The following is a 21,270-nucleotide window of genomic DNA, read 5'->3' as shown; positions in this document are numbered from 1 at the left end:
GTAATTGACCTTCGTGCGAACCCCGGGCTTGTGGACTTGTGCACAATGTGTGTACACAGCAAGGGTTAAACCTGAACGAAAACATCTCCGCTATCCATCATGGCGTAATCAATTCATGAACTCTGAAACCTCTCTCAAAACAGGGCAAATCCTCGACCAGACTCACCATTTTAACTGTATGTCACTTACAAAGGTGAGATATATCGATATTGTGACTGCACAAGCCGTAGTTTTCACCGAATTTACATCAGGAAGTGACTGAGTTTCATAATGTGACGTTGCATTAGCAAGTGAACTGCAAGTACGTCGGACTGGACAGAATAGGACCGTGTCAAAGGTAAGCAAAACAGGTGCGTTGACGATATTGCAGGATGTTGACGATATTGCAGGATTGTTTATCAAACACCCACCTCTCCACGGACAGCGGGCCCAAGCTTCATGTGCTGTCAAGATTAATTGTTATTTTTTGCACGGAGGGAGACGAAATGGCCTCCTTCACATAACAAATAGGTTTAACTGTTACTGGTTGTTTATTTTCCAATCTGGTGCAAAATTCTAAGTTGTGTAAGTGTTGTGTATAGACCAAGCATGCTGCGCACATAACAGGATAAGGAATTGGAATGTTCCCACTTTGAGAGCTACGCATGACGTCCTGACCATGGAGGTAACACATAGCACATTATGTGTGCTACCTCCATATTCTGACTGACACAGCTCTCAAGATTGGCTTGGAATGGAAGTCCACAAATGTTTGCATGTAATAGTTGAAAGAGTTTACATCAATAACGAGGGAGAAAAAAACGCAAGTCATGTACTTAGTATTACAGCATAGACCATCTGAACTTTTGGTAGCGTGAAGATCAAAACAAAATTGGTAGCAATTAAATTGGAGGGGGATATGGGGGAGTAGTAACTTGTATGTGCATGTGTAGACCAGGCCTATACATTGTGTAGGTTTATGGTCTCTGCAGCAGCAAAGAGGAGCCAACTTATGAAGGTTATCAGAACCAACACAAAACTGATGTATTGAACCATATACACATACCAACTGGCCCTGAGGGCAACAGCATACTTCTGTACCCCAAGGGACTGTCACCCCAAAAACGGACTGTTTCCGAGGCTGTCGGCCAAGCAAAACAATCTGGTGTTTGGGGGGTATCTCACAGGCCATAGGGTAAAAAAACGTTTGCTGTTACCATCATAGCCAGTCAATATGTGTTTTATAAGTTATAACGTGACACCTTATCCACAGTCCCTGCATAAGAACTTACCATACACAAAACTTGTTGCATATTATATGTTTGAGTGGTTCGGCAAGAAAAAGTTTTCCCCGACAGTGTAGCAATACTTCTGAAGAACGTTCAGTGCACCTTTGACTATCGTTTTCATCGGTTTCAAGTCCTTGTCGGAAACCAGAGCAGTCAGGTCTTCTTTGGAATTTAGTAGGACAAACAGAGAAGTTTCTTGACTGTCGTTTCGCTGGGCCGCATACAACATCTATGTTTAACATTCCAGTTCGCGCATGCACAAATGTCGTTTTTGAAGTCAGCGGGGATCATTTTTCGGAACTGATGCCTGGCAGGCATCCCATGTGACTATCAATTGATGAATTGGAACACAGACTGCGGATGAGGTGTGTTATAACTTGGTCTGATGGACTTTAGTCAGTGGTCTGTGAACTGCTGCCTGGTCCAACATTTGTACACAAGAACCGAGTACTATAATTTACTATTTTATTAACCCTAACCCAGATTTCAGGGATAGATTCATAATTCATCAGATATGTAGTACCTTAACCCTTTCACCACCATGGTTTGGCCCAAAACCATTGTTATCAATGGTGATCATGGATCTGTTTACAGTAGCCTAGAATCCTATTTCGTCCGCTTGCCTCCGTACCTCCGACCCACTCCCGCAGATACGGAGGCAAGTGGACGAATAGGATTCTAGGCTAAGTTTACAGGGAATTGGGGTGAAGGTTAAGGATTATGGAAACGTGACAGTCATTTATACTTAAGGTTATATAGAAATGTAAACTGCATTCTAGTATCTTAGAAGTGTAAAGCCAGATGCATTCACCTGACATAAAAATTGTTTCTATCATTCTGAAATATTGCACTGGTATGGAATAAGCTTGTATAAATCATAGGAGTGTATATGAAAGATCATTTTTAACATATTTGTTGAGGTGTAAAATTCTCTGAAGGGATGATTCCAAGTTACAGTCTTCCATCTTAGGGATCAAAAATGGTAAAAATAGTGTCAGGTACATGTATAAGTTGTTAAAAGCATTGATATTCACAAGTACGGTATTAGAAATTAGGAGTGCTGCAATTATAGAGTTGCCATGAAGGGCTAATTTACTTTTGCTGAAAACTAACTTAAAATGTATAATTTTTATAAATGTATAATTCCTCCCTATTAAGCTTTGCTGGCTGAATTCAAAATTTATTACCATATTATATTACTACATTTATTTATACATTCCCAACTTACATTGTGCGCTTTGTTGAAAAATCTTAATGCACATTCAGTAATGGGTATTCAAGCCCTATATATAGTACTTAAATTGAAATATCTCTGTCAGTGATAAGAGCTGGAAAAGACAGAGATCAAACACAATTTATCTCCATTCTGTCAGATATCCCCAGGAGCTTTTTTTTTGCTTATGATGTTTTCTCCTCCAAAATGACACCAGAACTACCTTTTTGAAAAAATGGGAATACCTTATCTGGTCATCAGCATTATCCAGCACATATTTGCAGTAGTGTAGGTCATTCGATTACAGAGATATCGGTGTAGTCTTGCGGAAATATTGAACTCCTTTGAAAATGTTACCTGGCATGTCTATCATATTAAATGACTTCAACAGTTATTTAGGAAAACTAAAAGTAGTAATTTGATAGTTTTGCCTTCTCTGCCGTAATAAAAAACTAATCACATTTTACGGAAAAAGTATAAATCCAGAGATTTGTTAATGCAAAACCGATTACACTGAAAGTCTTGTTGTATTTTAACAGTAATGTTCAGTACAAAACAGAAATCTATACAGCCCTAAATTGCTAAATAAATTTTCATAAAATATTTGTGTGTGCCGTCCCCATCAGCCGCCATCTTTGATATGATCAGTTTGTAGATGATACTAATGGGAAAAGTTATCTTTCCCATCTTAGCGCTTATCTGAACATAAATCTTAAAAGATTGTGGAATTCATCCATGTAAGTTATGACCGTCAAATAATTCCAGAACTCCGAGATATGGTCATTTTTTTTTTTCTGTACTCTGTTTACATTTGCAGCAAAAAAAATGTGTAATTGTATTTGCTTGAGCATGCCTTTGTAGATTTTAAATATGATAGCCAAGCCAGTGAGAATAATGCATATCTTTTGGCACAGGGAAAACCAATGTCAGGATACGCATATGTGTCTGAGTAAAGCCGCATATATGTACATACAATCTGATGGTTATGTTGTAACCACCGTTGTAAGTACCCTTTAAATTTTCAGTTACATGTGTCTGAATTTTGAGTCCAATTAACTTCAGGTTATTTTCTTGAGTTTATGTGTGTAATTATGTGAGATTGTCTTTTGCGTCAAAGAAAAAAAAAACTGTCAAGTATTAAAGTGGTGTTTCAAACTGCAGGGTTTGAGGATATTCTGGGAATTTGATGCCTTGTTACATGCAATATTGCTGCTCATGCTTACAGGTTTGCCGCTAAACTTAGCTATAGCATGCAACATCAGACACAACTGCTTGAAATACGGATGAATTTTGTCAGTGGTACATGAGTGGCTTCTGTTGCAGCTGGTAGTCTGAGCTATAAATTTGTCTTTTCTTGTGTTCATTGAAACACTAGCATTCCATTGTTGTAAACCATGCGCAACTTTGTGGCAACAGCTTGGTGCAACCCACAAAGATTTTTAGCTACTATAGACTATAGTCTATAGAAGCTATTGGGATGGGTATCCGTCCGGCGTCCGTCGTCAGTCTGTATGTATGTATGTATGTATGTCCGTTTGTGAGGCGTCCGTCCACTCAAATATCTTGAGAACCGCACTACTTACTGATTTGATATTTGCTGTGTAGATTAAAAATATGATTTTGAGAAACTAGTTTTTTTAATTTTTTGATATTGTTGAAAATAGGCAAATTAATGCCAAAAAAGGTGTTTTTGGTAAAAAATCTTCTTCTTCATAACCGCTGGTCAGACAGCTTTGTTATTTGGTATACAGGTCGCTAGGGGTAACCCAACTCAGATTTGTTCAAATTGTGATGAAATATGCAAATGTGTATTTTTAAGGAATATTTTTGTCATTTTTGGTCAAAATTTGACTTACATTGTATTTAATTCTTGTACTGTATAAACCCTATCAATTCACCCAGGAAAAATAATTATGATTTTAAATAATTGAATTAATTAGGAAATCATCAAAGCCAAAATAATTTTAGTGTAGAATTATCAGAAAGTTCAACTTTTTTTGACAGTTCATAGTGAAATGCTTACCATCTTGGAGGATTAAAACATGTAAAGGCAACTTTCCTGAATCCCAACTTTGACATATTCTGAACCGTCATTTATTGTGCCCTGTATGTTATCCAAAAGAAATTGCTCAAAATAGTCAATAGTCAATAGAGATAGAGATAGAGAAAGTTCTAATTTCCATTTGTTGTTGACTTGGTAAGGATAAAATAAAACTACTTTTTGAGGAAAAAAATAGAGTGGTCAATTAAAAGAGTGGTCAAAGTGATAGGGTTTTTATGGTAAAGCTTGGCTGTAAGATTCCTCATGTGCTATTTATAGCAATTATGTAATCTGTGTAAACAGTGCAATGAAAGTTACATGGTACCTTATAATGCTTTTGATGACCTTGAACTTCTTAAGTTTCAAACATTTGTCTCTTCAGTGTGCTTTCTCTGAGTATGTACAGTCTCAGCTTATTCAACAGAACTCACTTACAATGTTAATCAACGATATCCACCTTCTTCATCAATACATGTGTCACAAAATGTTATTCTCTACATAACACAGCAGAGCTCTGTCAACTGTTGAGTTGCTTGTTCTTTCAAAACCGCTGGTCAGACAGCTTTAATATTTGGTTTACAAGTCCCTAGGATGACCTAAGGCCAAACAAAAAAATATGTGCTGTTCCGATTACCCGACCCAACCCAATTTTAACCCCCCGACCCTAGACTTTTTAGAGCCTCGTAAACCCGGAAGTAAAAATAACGGTATGAAAAAACGTGAAACGCATGAAATCACACGAGAACAGTGTGCGAAATTAACGTCGGTCCGACGCTCCGAGACCGACAGATTTCTCGTCGGGTCGAAAGTTTTTAGCAACATGTCGGTCCTTATGACCGACTGGAATTTGGAATAGAGGATGAAAATTTCTCCGTCAAGACCTGTAACAGATCCAGATAATGACTAACTTTGAATCATATTGATTCAGACTTAAATGTCATGCACCTATCAATGTTTTCCACCGTGGGAGTGCGGGGCAACAGGGGATATTGATCGCACTTCATGTCCTGGTAGACGCGTTCAAAACATAAACGGTTCATAGAAGAGTTTGAGACAAAAACCTCTTACGAGTACAGTGCTGTTGCCTAAACATATTTGGTTTTGAACATGGGGGTATTTTTTTACCTCCATGGTTTTGAACTACGCCCAATACAAGGATAAGATGTTACACGACAGCCCAATAGTGCTACCTGCAGTCGACAGTCAAGTTCACGTTGCGCTACGTTTGTTTCTGGACCACTAGTACATCTTGCTTGCTCTTTGGTCTTCAACCAAAGTTCACAAAACCGACTGTTAGCACTATATATATCGACGTGATAACAAGTGTACATTTTATAAAACATAGCGGCCCTATCATAACAGTTTTGTCGAGTTGCACGATCCGTCGTGTATACTCTCAGAAGCCGAGATACGAGAGTAGGGCTTCAAATGGTTTCCATGTATACCGTTTTACGACAGGCATGCAAAACTCACCGTCATCCTGGGCTGTACGCCTAAATATCGCAAAAAATTACGTCTTTTAAGATTTTACGGTATCATTAACTGATCGTGTCGCGATCATTTCCAGCAGTATAGAGTGTCTGTCAAACTTTTCAGAATCATTTTAAAAGGCGATGAGACCCAGCAATCGCTCAGTCAAAACTTTTCAATCAGAAAATATGCATTCATTTCCGCGAGTGGCGACGTGTGCCATTCATGTTGTCTGCAATTTCTATAATCGAGAAAAAAGTTACGATGCTTGTCCTTTTAATTAAAAGTATAACTTCACCTGTTTCTTCATGAATGCAACAGAGGCCACATTTAAGCAAATTTAATTTATTTTTTGAAAAATTTTGAAAGTAAGCCATACGTCATATCAAAATACATACCAAGTATTTTCTTCCTTCTGCTTTACAATTAAAAAAGACGTAGTGATCAATGTTTGCATAAAAAAAATTATTCACACACTCCCCTTACTCATGACCGTTTTCAGGGTACTAAGGTATTCACTCACTTCTCTACCACTCACGATTTTCAGCTCGCCAACCATATTCAAATCACAATATCACATGCCCTGGTGTAGTGTACAATTTTACACAGCCATTTAGAGAACATCATCTCCCATAGACTGTCATGAGAGACAAACTGTTTCACTTTCATCACCCACACGTAGTCAGTGCATGAGCCTGTATTCGCCGACCCCTGGGTGTTTGACATCATGTATGGTCCGAATGTGGGGGATTTGACATGGCTAGAAATAAAAAAGTCAAATTCTCTTGTTAGTCCCATAGCCCCCCCTCCGTGGTGGAAAACATTGATAAATGTGTGCGCATGGCATGCCGGCAGTGAGGAAGATGAGGGCTGTGATCTTTTTCAGATTCCATATCATGTAGCTGAATGATGCATTCACTTACACTATTCTGCAATCCATGTGAACAATTGTCATTTTGTATTGAAAAAAGGATATGAAAAATTAAATATTACAACATTCAAAAGCATAGTATTAGTCGAGAGAGTGTTTACTTTAATGGTCGTTAACAACTGCATTTATTGAGGACCGGCAGTTTTCTGTAAGGACCTGAAGCTTTGGCTTGGTGCAGGCCCTTATGACCTGAAGCTATTTTCTCTTAATTTCGCACACTGCACGAGAACTATGACAAATCGCGCGAATCACGCGAGAACTAATACGTCATTCTTCTAGAAGTGATGCCAGACGCTCATGAAAACTTGCGACATGATGACATTGACACTGACAGTTGTCGCACACCGAACGGTGTCCGGTTTTCAAACTGCTGTATCTCAAAAAGTGTTGGGTCTAATTCAATAAAATTATCGATAAAAAAAATTCCAATTCAACTGCTCGTTCTACCATGGGATTTTTTTTGAAAATAAAGAAAAAAATATTGTGTCATTTTAGCGCTCAAAATCCAGCATTGTTTTTCGCCATACAGCGCTGCAGCGTGCCGTACTGCGGCACGCACATTTCTCAGGCCACTACTTCCTATGTTAGAATGGAATGGCTCGTTACAGTATGTTGTTCAGTGCCTAAACGGCGTTTTGTGGGTAGGTTTTCGCTACAATGCAGGGACAATTTTCAGTGATCGGAGTTAGTATACCAAACAGCAACATGTTATATTAAATTTGTGGAAAGTTTGAAGCATTTTCACGGCCGTTTTTTGATGTAATCTTTCATTTACCTTGTTGTTGTCAATTCCGAACCGCGCCATGCACAGCGCGGCCATGCAGGCCAAGTGAAAACCCGGAAGTGTTTTGTGATAGTGAATCGAGCAAAATTTTGGTCAATTTTACTTTTTATAGTCATTCTATCATTACAATATAAACCCGTACACCAAAAACTGTGTGTTAAGGTCAGTTCTGAGAAGTTTCAAAATCTGTGCGTTCGGAATTTACCGTGAATTTTGCCGTACGTACGTACTTCGTTGAACAGCCCCAACTGCCAACGCTACAATCAGCTGTTTTCAAACGTTAACCCTGGTACATGTAGTTTTGCGAACATTAAACTCTGTTCATTTTTCATCTGTTGATGTTACACAAAATTTACAAAATGATATTTGACAACAGAAATGAATACTCTTTCAATGATGTACCGGTATGGGAATAAAGTCAGCATGCCATGGTTATTATTATAATAAATGTATGTAAACAACCTTAAACGTAAACTGGGGAAAATGACAGATAGGGGTAGTGCAGGAATCGGGAATTGATAAACAAGACAAGTTGAAAGACGGGCAAATGAAGAGAGAATGAAAAATCTAAGGAAAGGAAAGGAAAAAATCATAACCCTGGCTCTAGATTTCAATGCTAAAGGAAAATTGACTACAACAAGATGACAGCTTTTTAGGGGGGAGTAATATTCTTGTGTAAAAAAGGACAGCTCCACTGGGGGATTATTCTGTACTGTGAGTTGATCAGTTGAACAATGACTTATTTTATTCATATTCCTATGAATTTTGGTTTTTTGAATATCAGAATTTCTCAAGTGTAACACTTAAGAAATTTTACAGATCTAATTGTTATTACTCAAGTTTAACTGTCCAAAATTTGACAGAGCTGGCTTAAAAACTCTGAAAATTACAGTAGTTTGAAAATGGCGAAAAATAGCTTTTTGACTGGTAGTATACACGTAACACGGTGCCTTCAATTAATTTTCAACTCTGTCTCACAAAATTTTTGGCATTTTCAAGTCTCTGTGTAAAGAAAACAAAAGCTCCTTATACCGTACTCTTACAATATATGCACAAAAAGTATTTTAAAGCAGATTAGTTAGAGAATTAATGTTATTATACAACTATATTTTTTCATAGGGATACCCACAAAATGACTCTCAGCCATATGTTGAAATTTTTTGACCTTTTGTCAAAAAATCGAGCATATTTTAATTATAAAAAAATCGGAACCCTGGAAGTAGACAAGATAGAACCATTATTCAAACAGTTTTTTGAATCCTGAGACAAGATCTTCAAGAAAACATACAATTCAAGTAAGTTTAACCGAGAACAAAAAAGGGCCTGGTATGCCTACTTATAGCAGGCCTCGTCTCAAACAAAATGGTGACTCGCGATGGACATAACGTGTACTCAATTTTGTTTCGCAAATGCGATCATGGTGAAGAAAGGTCGATTTTTGTCTTCTGTTAAACAGAACCGAACATTCGAAGAAATTTTGGAGGAACACCATCCAGGTTTTTCTGAATGTAAAATGTATTCTATTCAAGTTGAATGTGCCAGTGATGCTGCTGGGGCGTGGTTGTAAGTACAACAGACAAATATACAGGTTGGCGAGGCTACAAACAACTTCAACGTAAAGCATGTGCGTTTTTCTTGCGAGTGACTGCTAAAAGCTGAGGATTTACCTTTAGATAAACAGTTCACTTTCGTGTCAAAGAATTGTTATTCAGCCATATCAATTTCCATGGCAGTCTAATAAACCACACACTTCAATTCTACTGATGAATATTTTATTTTATTTTAATATATTGGTATTCAATTTGAGTGCGTTTCATGAAGAAATTGTTCACTGGTAGTTTGTTTGAACGCGTACAAAATGCACATTGAGAAATAAAAAAAAAAATGAAAAAAAAAAAAATTTCCCTACCTACCTACCCTATTTTTGAAAACCATGTAATCTGAACAGCACATATTTTTTTGTTTGGCCTAAGTGAGATAATTTCATACAGTCAGGAAATACTTAATTTTGTATCCATGTCTATAGTAGCTTCAGGGACTTTGGCCCTATGTTTTGCGTAGTTACGCGGAGCGGAAATTATGCTCTGGCTCGCAAGAATGTTGCAGTCACCAACTAAGTTGTATTGTCATAATTATTGCATTTGTAATTTCCAAAAGTGTAATGTAAATATGTGGACAAATAACTATTTTGATGTATTATAATGAGAGAACAGCGATGTCTTTTTGCAAACAGCCCTACTAGTACCTCAGCTTGTTGTATGGTGCTTTCCTTTTTATCATTTTTGCAAATTTATATGTAATAATGCACTAATTTTCTGTTTTATTGTTTTGTTATTATTATACATTTGATCTATGCTTTCATGTGTTTTTCCAAGCACTGATTTGCAGTATTGCTTCTCTGTGTATGAATTCTAAGCCATCCGTTAAATTGAGTAAAATAATATTCCATTCCTGTTTCCATAGTTATCTATCATGGGAACGTTGATCAACCATGTCAGACACTAAGTCTTCAGTAGCATTCACCCTGGAAGCGTCCCTACCAATTCTTGCTGTGGGAGGCTTGGCCACCTTCCTCTCACTTCTGTTTTGTTGCTACCTTTGGAGGTGAGTCTATATTGTTACTATTTTGTATTCAGAAGCTGATTGGTGGCTTATAAGTTTATTACCATAAGCTTACTATACAGAGAAGTTGATTGGCTGTGTTTACAGTTGTAACTGAGATAGAAGAAATCTGATTGGCTGGGGTGATCTTTGAAGCTGAGATACATATAAGCTCAGTGGCTATTGGATTGTTATGCTTGTAGATTCATAGAAGCTGATGGGGTACTCCTTCTTTGCCTGAGACAAACAAGCTAATTAATCGGCAGAATTAAATTTCTCAAATCTCCTTCAGAACCAAATTTTAAAACAATGCTTCAGATCTGTTTTAGCAAAGGAGAGATGGGTTGAAAGGGGGTCAGTGCAAGATGTTTGCAGGTGTATAGCAGGTCTTCCCATTTCAGTCACTCAAGAATTACATTTTAATGAAAACTCTGTTCTGAAAATGATGAGAGGACAAACTCATTTCATCAGGGGCTGAGGAAAATCTAGAGAGGCAATTTGTGGCAAACCAACCAGGTCACATTTGATCTTTAACCCTCTCCCATGAGTGAAAGCTTTTAAGTATGAAATATCTGACAAGGAAATTATACTGACAGGGAGGGTCTGTAAGTGACTTTGATTGTATGGACCTGGATTAGAACTTCCCACAAACACTATTATTGCTTGGACAGGTTGTTTGAATTGGTTAAACTACTGACAGGGTTTTGGACAAGAAACAGTTTCAAATTTCATGCAACTCAGGAAGTTGCGTTGCAATAATTTTTTAGTTTTTTTTCTTCTCAGAATAAGAAGGCAAGGTGATGAAGAAAGAGGCTATAAAAAGGTTAATACTCAAATGATTCTTGTTTTGATGACCGTTTAAATAGACAAGAATTTCTTTAAACATATCATTTATTGTGAAAAGATGTATTGTAATGCAATGTGATTTTATTCGAAGTAAACACACATTGATTCTTGTCCTGGAATGTGGTTAAAAAGACATTTTCACAACCATCATAGCATTGAAGACTGCAGTCTTGCGATGTGAAGAGCTGATAATTTTTAGAATTTACTCAGTATAGTTTGAGCAGGACTGCTTTTGACTTTTCTGAATAATATGCCCTCTTCTTCACCAAATTTCAGAACATGATGCTAACAGACAATTGAATTTTTGGTGACCATCACCTTAATGCTGCATTTTGCTAAAATGTTTCCAGTGGAAAAGGGCAAACAGTCCAAAATGGGACTCACATACAACCTGTTTTAAAACCCAGCGCACAAATTTGAACTTTTCTCTTTCAGATTCGAATGACACGCAAAGGACAGATCACAAACGATGTAAGTTTTGTTATTCCAATGAAAAAATTTACAGATCTTGTAATTGCAAAGTTTTAGCAGTTCATGGTATGGAGATAAAAAAATACTCAGAACATTTGATATTAGAGAAATACTCATTTGTGAGTCAGCAATCCAGAGTGAGCTAGCTCTTGTGTATTTGATTTTAATTATCCATCTATTATGCTGAAGATTACCTTTTTGTTGAACAAGCCCCTCTCTTTGTATTGACTTAATAATTCTGAGTCCAAGGTACACCCCATCACAATTTCACATTATCCCAAAGGATTGATTTTCTATTTATTTTATATATCTAATGTCACCTCAGACAAATAGATTACACCTATGATGAGGGGGAGGATCACAGATCTTCAAGGGCACGATTTCCCTATGACCTATGAACCCCATCCCACTGTGTAGAAGTTACGGTACAGTAGTGAAAAGAGCAGGAAAAGCATGGAAAGGTGAAACTATGACTATTGTCATGGTAACCATGACTGTTGTCATGGTGAACGATGACTATTGACATGTATAATTCATGGTTCAGTTGTCCACTTTTCCAAGGGCGATAGATCTCTCCTGACATTTTAAAACAATTTGTTCTCATCATGTAAAAGTGATTGAAACTTAGCGACCATCAAAGCTAGGCTATAAATGAGTTACACAGAAGGGCAATTTCATTTGAAATGTGGCAATTCAAATCTCAAAGCTGCACTCCACAGAGACTGTGAATCATGTTTTTTTTAAGTGTGTCAATATTCACACTAAACTACAGTGTAGTAGCTGTTGATTTTCAACACCTACCATGGCCACATACATGAGTATAATGGAACACTCAAATTTTCCTGGCAGAAAACTGATGTGTATCCTTTTTTTATTTATAACCCATTAATTGATTAAGATCACACAAAAGTTAGAAACCAGTAACGTCTAACTAAAAAGCCTGTTATGTCATTTTAGGCATTTATACTATGGCATTATACTATGGCATTATATCAGATCACAGTGGGTGCAGGGACTGTGATTACTTGAAACTGCGAGGCTAGTTAAGGTCAAAGTTCAACCCGTGTGAATGGCTTGCTGAATCCATACATGCTTGGGTAGCCAATTTCAACACTGCTGCTTGTATGGCTGATTTCAGATTTCATGTTGGGTTATTTGCCATTGTTGTTTTTAGCTCCCATAGCCATATGTATATATGGCAATGGAAGCTATTCTTATAGGCTAGGGAAATGTCTGTATGTATGTATGTCTGTATGTCTGTGTGTCTGTATGTCTGTATGTCTGTATGTCTGTATGTCTGTCCGTCAACATCAAAAACTCCAAAACCGCTGTACATTTCATCTTGATATTTGGTGTGTACATGGATGATGGGCTGTAGATGAGATTTTGTTCAAATGAAGTTGTCATTGCCAAAAATATGCAAATTAAGTGAAAAAATGTGAAAACAGTCAAAATTGAAAAAACTCAATAACCACTGAGCAGATTACATGAAAAATTAGCATGTAAGTACTTTGGGCTGACATGAAATGATTGTGCACATCTTGGGTCAGCATCTTGGACTTGCTATTTTTCATGAATTTTTTTGTAATTTTCTCCCATTTTTGGTCAAAAAATCTTCTTCTCTGAAACCACAAGTCTGATTGATTTGAAACTTGGTATGGAAGTGCATAGGAGTGACCTTTCCCAAATGCGGGCAAATCATGGTGAAATTTGCATATTTTTAGTTTACACGTCCATAGACTCGTATGTATAAGGCAGATCTCCATAGACGCCCAGTATAAGGCCACGGAAAATAAAAATTTAGTTTCTCATCGTATTCATATTGCAAAAAGGATGGAGTGACACAATTTTTAGTCCCCACGGATGAAGTCCAGTGGGCTTATAGATTGGGTCATGTCCGTCTGTTTGTCCATCCGTGAGTCCATCTGTTCACGCAGATATCTCGGATATTTTGACAAAATGTCATGTGACCTTGATGACCTTTGATCTCAAATATACATATTTGTCCATAACTCAGTAACCACAAGTGCTACCACCCTTCATATATGGTATGATGGGACACCTTATGACGCCACATATTGTACCTCATTAATTATGTGCATACCTTATTTTGAGCGAGCCAATAGAGCAAGAGGTCTGATTTTTGGTATATAAGGATAACTTAGCAATACAATTTTTTTGACAAAATGTCACGTGACCTCGGTGACCTTTGACCTCAAATATACATATTTGTCCATAACTCCGTAACCACAAGTGCTATAGCCTTCATGTATGGTATGATGGGACACCTTATGACGCCACATATTGTACCTCATTAATTATGCACATATCTAATTTTGAGCAAGTCAATAGAGCTAGAGGTCTGATTTTTGGTATATAGGGATGACATAGCAATACAATTTTTTTGACAAAATGTCACGTGACCTCGGTGACCTTTGACCTCAAATATACATATTTTTCCATAACTCAGTAACCACAAGTGCTACAGCCTTCATGTATGGTATGATGGGACACCTTATGACGCCACATATTGTACCTCATTAATTATGTGCATATCTAATTTTGAGCGAGCCAATAGAGCAAGAGGTCTGATTTTTGGTATATAGGGATAACTTAGCAATACAATTTTTTTGACAAAATGTCACGTGACCTCGGTGACCTTTGACCTCAAATATACATATTTGTCCATAACTCAGTAACCACAAGTGCTACAGCCTTCATGTATGGTATGATGGGACACCTTATGACGCCACATATTGTACCTCATTAATTATGCACATATCTAATTTTGAGCGAGGCCAATAGAGCTGGAGGTCTGATTTTTGGTATATAGGGATAACTTAGCAATACAATTTTTTTGACAAAATGTCACGTGACCTCGGTGACCTTTGACCTCAAATATACATATTTTTCCATAACTCAGTAACCACAAGTGCTACAGCCTTCATGCATGGTATGATGGGACACCTTATGACGCCACATATTGTACCTTAATAATTATGCACATATCTAATTTTGAGCGAGGCCAATAGAGCTGGAGGTCTGATTTTTGGTATATAGGGATAACTTAGCAATACAATTTTTTTTGACAAAATGTCACGTGACCTCGGTGACCTTTGACCTCAAATATACATATTTTTCCATAACTCATTAACCACAAGTGCTACACCCTTCATATTTGGTATGATTTGACACCTTATGACACAAAATACTGTACCTCAATAATTATGCACATATCTCATTCTGAGCAAGCCAATGGAGCTGGATGTCTGATTTTTGGTATATAGGGATGAGTATAGGAGAGAAATTTTTTGACGAAATGTCATGTGACCTCGATGACCTTTTACCTAAAATATATGTTTATGTCAATAAATAAGTAACCACAAGTGCTATGTCCTTTGTATTTATTAGGATGGGAGACCTTATGACAACACACGCTTTACCTCATTAATTATGTACACATCTAATTCTGGGCAAGCGAATAGAGCTAGAGATCTGATTTTTTGGCATATAGGGATTAATTAGCAATATAGTTTTTTTTCCAAAATGTCATGTGACCTCGATGACCTTTGACCTTGATTATACATATATATGCATGTCTCAGTAACCACAAGTTCTATACCCTCCAATTTTGATAGGATATTAGACCTTAAGATGTCACATCTTGTACCTCATTTATAGTGCGCATATGTATTTCTTGGCTGGCCAATACTGCTAGAGGTCTGATCATTTTTCCCGATTTAGAACCATAACTTAGACATGCCTCATGTGTTTCAAATTTGGAACAACGACATAGACCTATGTGCCCATAGATCTCAACATATACACTCCAGTGATACTTCTTAATGACCTTTTCCTGCCCCATCAAGACTAATACTCCTATTACAAGTGGGGACTATGTCATTGTAAATGACTTGTTGAGTTAATGGTTGTATCACAGTATTCGATATATCTAATTCTGTATTTTTTTCATTTTATATTCTGAATAAATACATTAAACATATTTCACTGTCTCCAGTACATTACATTTAAGTATTTTCACTTCATGCACTTTATCCCTTTCACACATGTTCAAATATCTGACCAGAGAACAAACACTAAATAGTCCAGGATGGGAGCTACAGTGTCATTGACGCTATTTTTTCATTTTACAGTTGAAAAATTCAAAAATAGTCACTGAATATAGAAAAATTTATGTATAAAATGTTTCGATGACGACATATGATGCCAGGGCAGTCAGCAGAGCTGTAGTGTCAAAAGCTATTCCTAAGCAATTTCTTAGTGGGCACAGTAGGAAAGTATCAACAGGGAACGGGCATATTGACAGCTTTTCCTTGATAGCCAGTAGAGTGGGGAAGTTTTATTCTACTGCTCAGCATGAAATTGGAAAAGGCCCAATAAGGCATGCATGGAATGTGATTCTGCTGTTTTCAGGAGTTTTCCATGTGGCATGTTGAACAAAGCTGACGGCAATGGGAACTTTTGTTGTTTGGAGAGGCTGGGCTGTAGGGATTTATTTTAGTGGGGAGATGGGAAGCAGGGAGATTATCCTTGTAGAGAGAGGGGAAAACTTCTGGGCAGAAGAGGAAAATTTTTTAAATCATAGGGGAGGGCAGCCACAAGCAGTTATTATTTCCCCTCCAAATTTCATTTACATGAAACATGTTGAAATAGCATATTTAGATGTAAAATCACCTTTTATGACCATTTATCAAATTGGCTCGTTGGCTACCCCTGATATTCACTAAAATGGATATTGTTCTTTCCTTTTCAGATTTGTGCTGTCTGCTTAGAAGAGTTCTCCTTTGGACAAGAGTGTGGCCTATGTCCCTGTGGGCATGGTTTCCATAGAAAGTAGGTACACATGAGTTTAGTGTGCCCTGCAGACAATGCAGTCAGCTAGTAGGCAATCATTGAGAATCATTGAAGTCCATGTCTGCGAACTTCATAAAATATTTTGCCAAGTAAAACCACAGGGTATTGCAAACAATATCTGTCTGGAAATTATGATGAATAAATGTCATTTATTACATATTTTTATCATACGAGCCTTACCTGTGTTGCACTTTGTGTGCCTATTTCTTTGCCCACTATCTCTGTATAGTTTTTGAAGGAAAAGGTCCATATCTGTTAATTACCTAGCTTAATCCCCGTTATTAGTTTTTTCTACTGATCACCAACATGGCGGCTTATTGCCCTGACTGAATAGTTAGCAACTCATAGGGTGAAAGGTGGATTATGAGCTGCTAGTGAGTTGTTCAGTCTGGGAGATAATCCTCAAGTTGGTGAGCAGATGATCCATGGAACAAATTAATAAAGGGGTTTAGGGAGATTAATTAACAGGTACGGATTGTTTTCTTTGAAATACTATACAGAGGAAGCGAGGGTAAAGTGTGGGCATACATATGACATAGGTATGGCTTGTATAATAAAAATGTTTTATACATGACATTTATTTGTCATAACATCTTGATGAATATTGCTTGCAATACCTTGTGGTTGGACTTTTTGTTACGCATTATTATTGAGGCAATCTCCAGCTTGGTAGTGATATTGTTAAAGTGTGCAGCATGTCTAAATCGTAAAACGAACTTCTGGAACCCTGAATGGCAACAACAAAGACAATAACTGGGTAGTTCAAAAACATGGGGCAGGCAAACAAACATTCTAAGAGAATTCGTAGTAGTCTTGCAACTTTAAATTTGTATTTGAGTGGTTTTTTCCTTGCAGCTTCTACAAAGAAAATAAGTCAAACGATGTCATCTCGGCCTGAATGTGCCATTGCATAAGGGCACTCTGTGAGGTGGGGGATCGGGGGGGGGGGGGGGGAGCGTAGAGAGCACCCTCAGGCGACGGATCTTTCAGTCTGTATCATCTCTTCAATTAAAATATTCTGCAGATGCATAGCAAAATGGCTACAGGAGAAGACATCGTGTCCCATGTGCAACAGACTAGTGAAACAGACGGAGAGGACGAGGCTTGTGACCAGCGGAGAATCATCAAGAGCGTACAGAGTGGAAGTATGAATACAATAGACCCTGTGAGCTCATTGGACAATGTTTGAACCAGTCTGATTAAAAAAAAACTGTAGTGCCTTAAGTTTCCTTTGTGGCATGACAAGCGTCTCATGGGCAAGAGTTTGTTCTCTTTGATCCTGATAGTATTTGAAAATGAGATATTTGTCAAACAGGAACACACATGGACTGCTTGAGAGCAGAAATGTAAACCAAGAAAATAGTATTTTATATAGTACATTAGAATATATGCATTTATACAGCCCTATTAACTCTTGGCTTTGAAGTTACTGATAATTGATGGTTTTTTTACAGCCACTTATTATGAATTGGTTGCTTTGACAAATTTGGAAACTGCTAATGAAAAAATTACCTTTTTTATGTTTTCATTTCATGTTGAAAGCCACACAGACAGTCAATGCAAATGAAGCCATTTTTTGCAAAAAAATCAATTTTAAATGAGACTCAGTGATATTCTGTATCTTGTTTTATGAAGTTGAAATGAAAATTCTCAACAGCCAAGAGATTTATTTCATTTTCGTTAGTCATTTACAATTTAAATACAAAAAACAGGGAAATTGGAAAATTTGTTTGCAACTGTAATCTTTTATTTTAAAATACTGAGTATGAAGGCTGTGGTGTTACAGCCTGCATTTGATGAGACCGTTTCTTGGCAAGAGTTACTTGAGGTCATGACCTTTCGGCATGCCTGCACTTGTTATGAAAATTTGTGCAGAAATGAAAATGCAATGTATCGCTTGAATATGGAGCCATCCATCACACAAACACACAGGCTATGTGACTGAGTAGATCAGGGTGGATGAGCATTAAAAAAAAACCACACAGGAAATCTTTCTAAGGGTCTCATATTCCCACATCTTTCATAAACAGAATACTGTTGATCATGGGGATGTGTTTCAATGTCTTATCTCTGTATATTTGATCACTCCTCTTAATCATTGAGGGTGATTGTATTACTTTAATGGGGACCGGGAAGAAAGATAGGCTTTTGTTTCCTTTTCAAAATTCATGATTACATCTTTGTAATATGTTGTTAATTTCAGTGGTAATGACCTTTGAGGCCTATCATAACAATTACCCCGTATAGTATGTAGCTTTCATGAACCAGGGGCTGTGATATTTCAACCTTGTCCAAGCAAAGAAAGATCAAACAAGAAATTTGTTACTTTTTTCAGCCATTAGCCAGTTAAGGTCCTCTTTCTGCTCTGGTGCATTTCTTGTCCCTTGGTTTCCATATTTTTTGTCACAGCTGACCTATATCAGGTGTACAATACTGTTCTTCAAGACAGTAATGCAACCTGACCTGTCTTTCCAGTTATCATCCACCCCATTTGACAGATGCATCAGTATTAAGTAATGCACTTCTTGAAAACAAATGTATTTTGAAACTTTTGCTCAAACCTTTTTCAAGGAAACTCAAAAGAAACATTGAAACTCTCTCTTTGATAATTTAGAATAAACATTTCATGTGAAATTCAATATGGCTCAATGTACCCTGTGTTAAGCCTGCAGGGAAAACAAAATTTCGTAATGTTCACAAGAAGAAGATGATGAAATACCCTGTGTTACGTCACATAATATTTTTTACTTTTACAAAATTAAGATGGTGAACACTATCTGTCCATGAGGCACATTTTACCCTCACTTTCACCCTCAATCCCCCCATTCCCGTGCAGAGGCCTAACTTTCTTATAGAAATATAAGGGTGATACCATCATTCAGGGATAAATGGGCTAAACTTTTCCTGTATAACTCAATTCATACCTCATTTTTTCAACGCTGAGGTTTGACCTGAATGGTACTGGCTGCATGGACAAAAATTTAATACAGTAGTTTTTGCGATGTGAATTTAGGCTCTACTCCTGGTAATATACCCTCAAAGTGACAACTTCTTTGAAGCCACTTATCTTCAGATGTTTAATTTTGCATATGCTCATGGAAATCATATTGAATCGATGCCGCAAACTGGCTATAAAGTTTGTGACAAGTTTACATTTGTAGCATTTTTTTGTGGTATCCACAGCACTTCAGCATATATAAACGCATCATGGTCAATATAGGTAATTACAAATGCAGAATGAATCTGCAGTCACCAATATGCTCATGTGAAAAAAATTATACAAGCTGTAATTATACATGAACTTGAGCAAGAAAAATCTTGTCAAAGTAGTTCATTGACAATGTAAAACACCATCCACGGTGTTACCTGCAATAACATTGAATAGATTTCACTAATAAAGGACAACATGTCTTATATCCGTTTTCTGAATCGGCAAATTTCCATCTTCCTTTGTCAGATCTATGCACTATATATTCATTACATAGAAACAAATAGGTTCAGTGAGACTGGCATGGGAGTTTATATCCAGAGGCTAATTGCTAGTGTAATAGTGGAGTTTATGCTCAGAAAATTTCAATTTTTGTGGTTTTCAATTTGTTATATTTATTTCAAACCTAACCATGTGATATAGATTGGTATTTTTCGAAACAGGGGCAGCCAATAAAGCCATTAGTGCAAAAATGTCTTGCAAATGTTTCCTCTATAAGTAAACATATGTTTTGCCTATCAGGAAGCAAGGAAAACTTTCTGCTGTTTATTGATTGTTGGCAACCGTACGAAAAATTCCAGTGGTGTGGCTCGTGAGTTATGATGCTATTGTCTGTAGGTGTGTTTTTTAACTTCTCCAGTAACAAGTCAAAGTTGGCCCTTGTAATGGTAAAATCATTTCATATCATAGGACGCTGGAATAAAAACAACTATTTAAGGTTTATGTATTGCAAAGTGGGAAGGAGGTGGGGGCTGTATCCCAGAGACTATGATTCATTTAGTAGGGGAGGGGGATTTAGGGGATTTTGAAATGGACAGAGCTGAGCACAGGGGAGTTTTCAGGGCAGTGAGTGAGGAGAAGGGGAAACCATTTGGTGGAAGGAATCCGTGACTTTTACAAACTTTAGTGGGAGGACAGGTGTAGACATCTTGCAAATTTCCTCCCACAGTCCAACTTCATTACACTTGTAATAGTTCTACAAAAAAACATCTCTGGTTGCGATTTCTCAAAGTTGCCTGTTTGGCTGCCCCTGTTGAAATTTACTTGTCATCATAAGTGCCATGTGCTCTGAAAGTGAAAGACCAACGTGGTCAATGATGTAATATAAAAGGTGAGATATTTAAACAAACTGAGGGTATCTTCAGATATTTGTCTTCAAGTAAGGTTATTTGTATTTAACACCTCCGATTTCGTATCTTTCATTTTTATAAAATCAATACATACATTTCAATAACTGTTCATTGTCTTTGTTTTCTTTTGTTATGTTTGTATGTGTCTGCAGATTATTAGCATGCACTCTGGTTCCAGGGTCTGTCATTCCCTCACTTTTTGATAAAGCCAATGTCGATCAAGTTCATGTTCCCACAGCTAGAAATAGCTCACTACAGGTCGAACATGGGCCAATAAAGTATGTTTTGTACATCTCTACGGATTAACTGAATTTCTCGGTCAACACACGCTCCAATGAGCAAGATCGTATTTCAAATGTATTGTTAATAACAATCTCCTTCCATGCGATACTTGTCACCCATTATACACGGAACGGCACTTTGACCCTCGAT

The 21,270-nt window shown here is 37.2% G+C and overlaps 1 protein-coding gene across 3 annotated transcripts; it reads left to right on the top strand.

The window, feature by feature from the left end:
- Positions 1 to 20,947, top strand: LOC139120227 (RING finger protein 24-like). 3 transcript variants are annotated; one of them, XM_070684446.1, is made up of 7 exons: positions 14 to 337; positions 3,396 to 3,483; positions 10,171 to 10,311; positions 11,092 to 11,131; positions 11,590 to 11,625; positions 16,400 to 16,479; positions 17,525 to 20,947. In XM_070684446.1, the coding sequence occupies exons 3-7, from the start codon at positions 10,199 to 10,201 to the stop codon at positions 17,649 to 17,651; spliced, it is 396 nt and encodes a 131-aa protein (XP_070540547.1). In that variant the 5' UTR covers positions 14 to 337; positions 3,396 to 3,483; positions 10,171 to 10,198; the 3' UTR covers positions 17,652 to 20,947. The 3 variants fall into 3 exon arrangements, with proteins under 3 accessions (XP_070540546.1, XP_070540547.1, XP_070540545.1); XM_070684445.1 differs by lacking the exon at positions 3,396 to 3,483 and having other exon boundaries at positions 1 to 350; XM_070684444.1 differs by lacking the exon at positions 3,396 to 3,483.
- The last annotated feature ends 323 nt before the right edge of the window (positions 20,948 to 21,270 follow it).

Source organism: Ptychodera flava, chromosome 20, assembly GCF_041260155.1.
Source record: "Ptychodera flava strain L36383 chromosome 20, AS_Pfla_20210202, whole genome shotgun sequence".
Lineage (NCBI taxonomy): Eukaryota > Metazoa > Hemichordata > Enteropneusta > Ptychoderidae > Ptychodera > Ptychodera flava.
The sequence above is the reverse complement of the archived record's forward strand: the minus strand, read 5'-3'. Positions and strand labels throughout refer to the sequence as shown.

Coding starts and splice junctions, on each gene's coding strand:
- LOC139120227 (XM_070684445.1), top strand. CDS start 10,199: ATGTCAGACACTAAGTCTTCAGTAGCATTCACCCTGGAAGCGTCCCTA. Junction 10,312..11,091: donor TTTTGTTGCTACCTTTGGAG/GTGAGTCTATAT, acceptor TTTTCTTCTCAG/AATAAGAAGGCAAGGTGATG. Junction 11,132..11,589: donor AAGAAAGAGGCTATAAAAAG/GTTAATACTCAA, acceptor TTTCTCTTTCAG/ATTCGAATGACACGCAAAGG.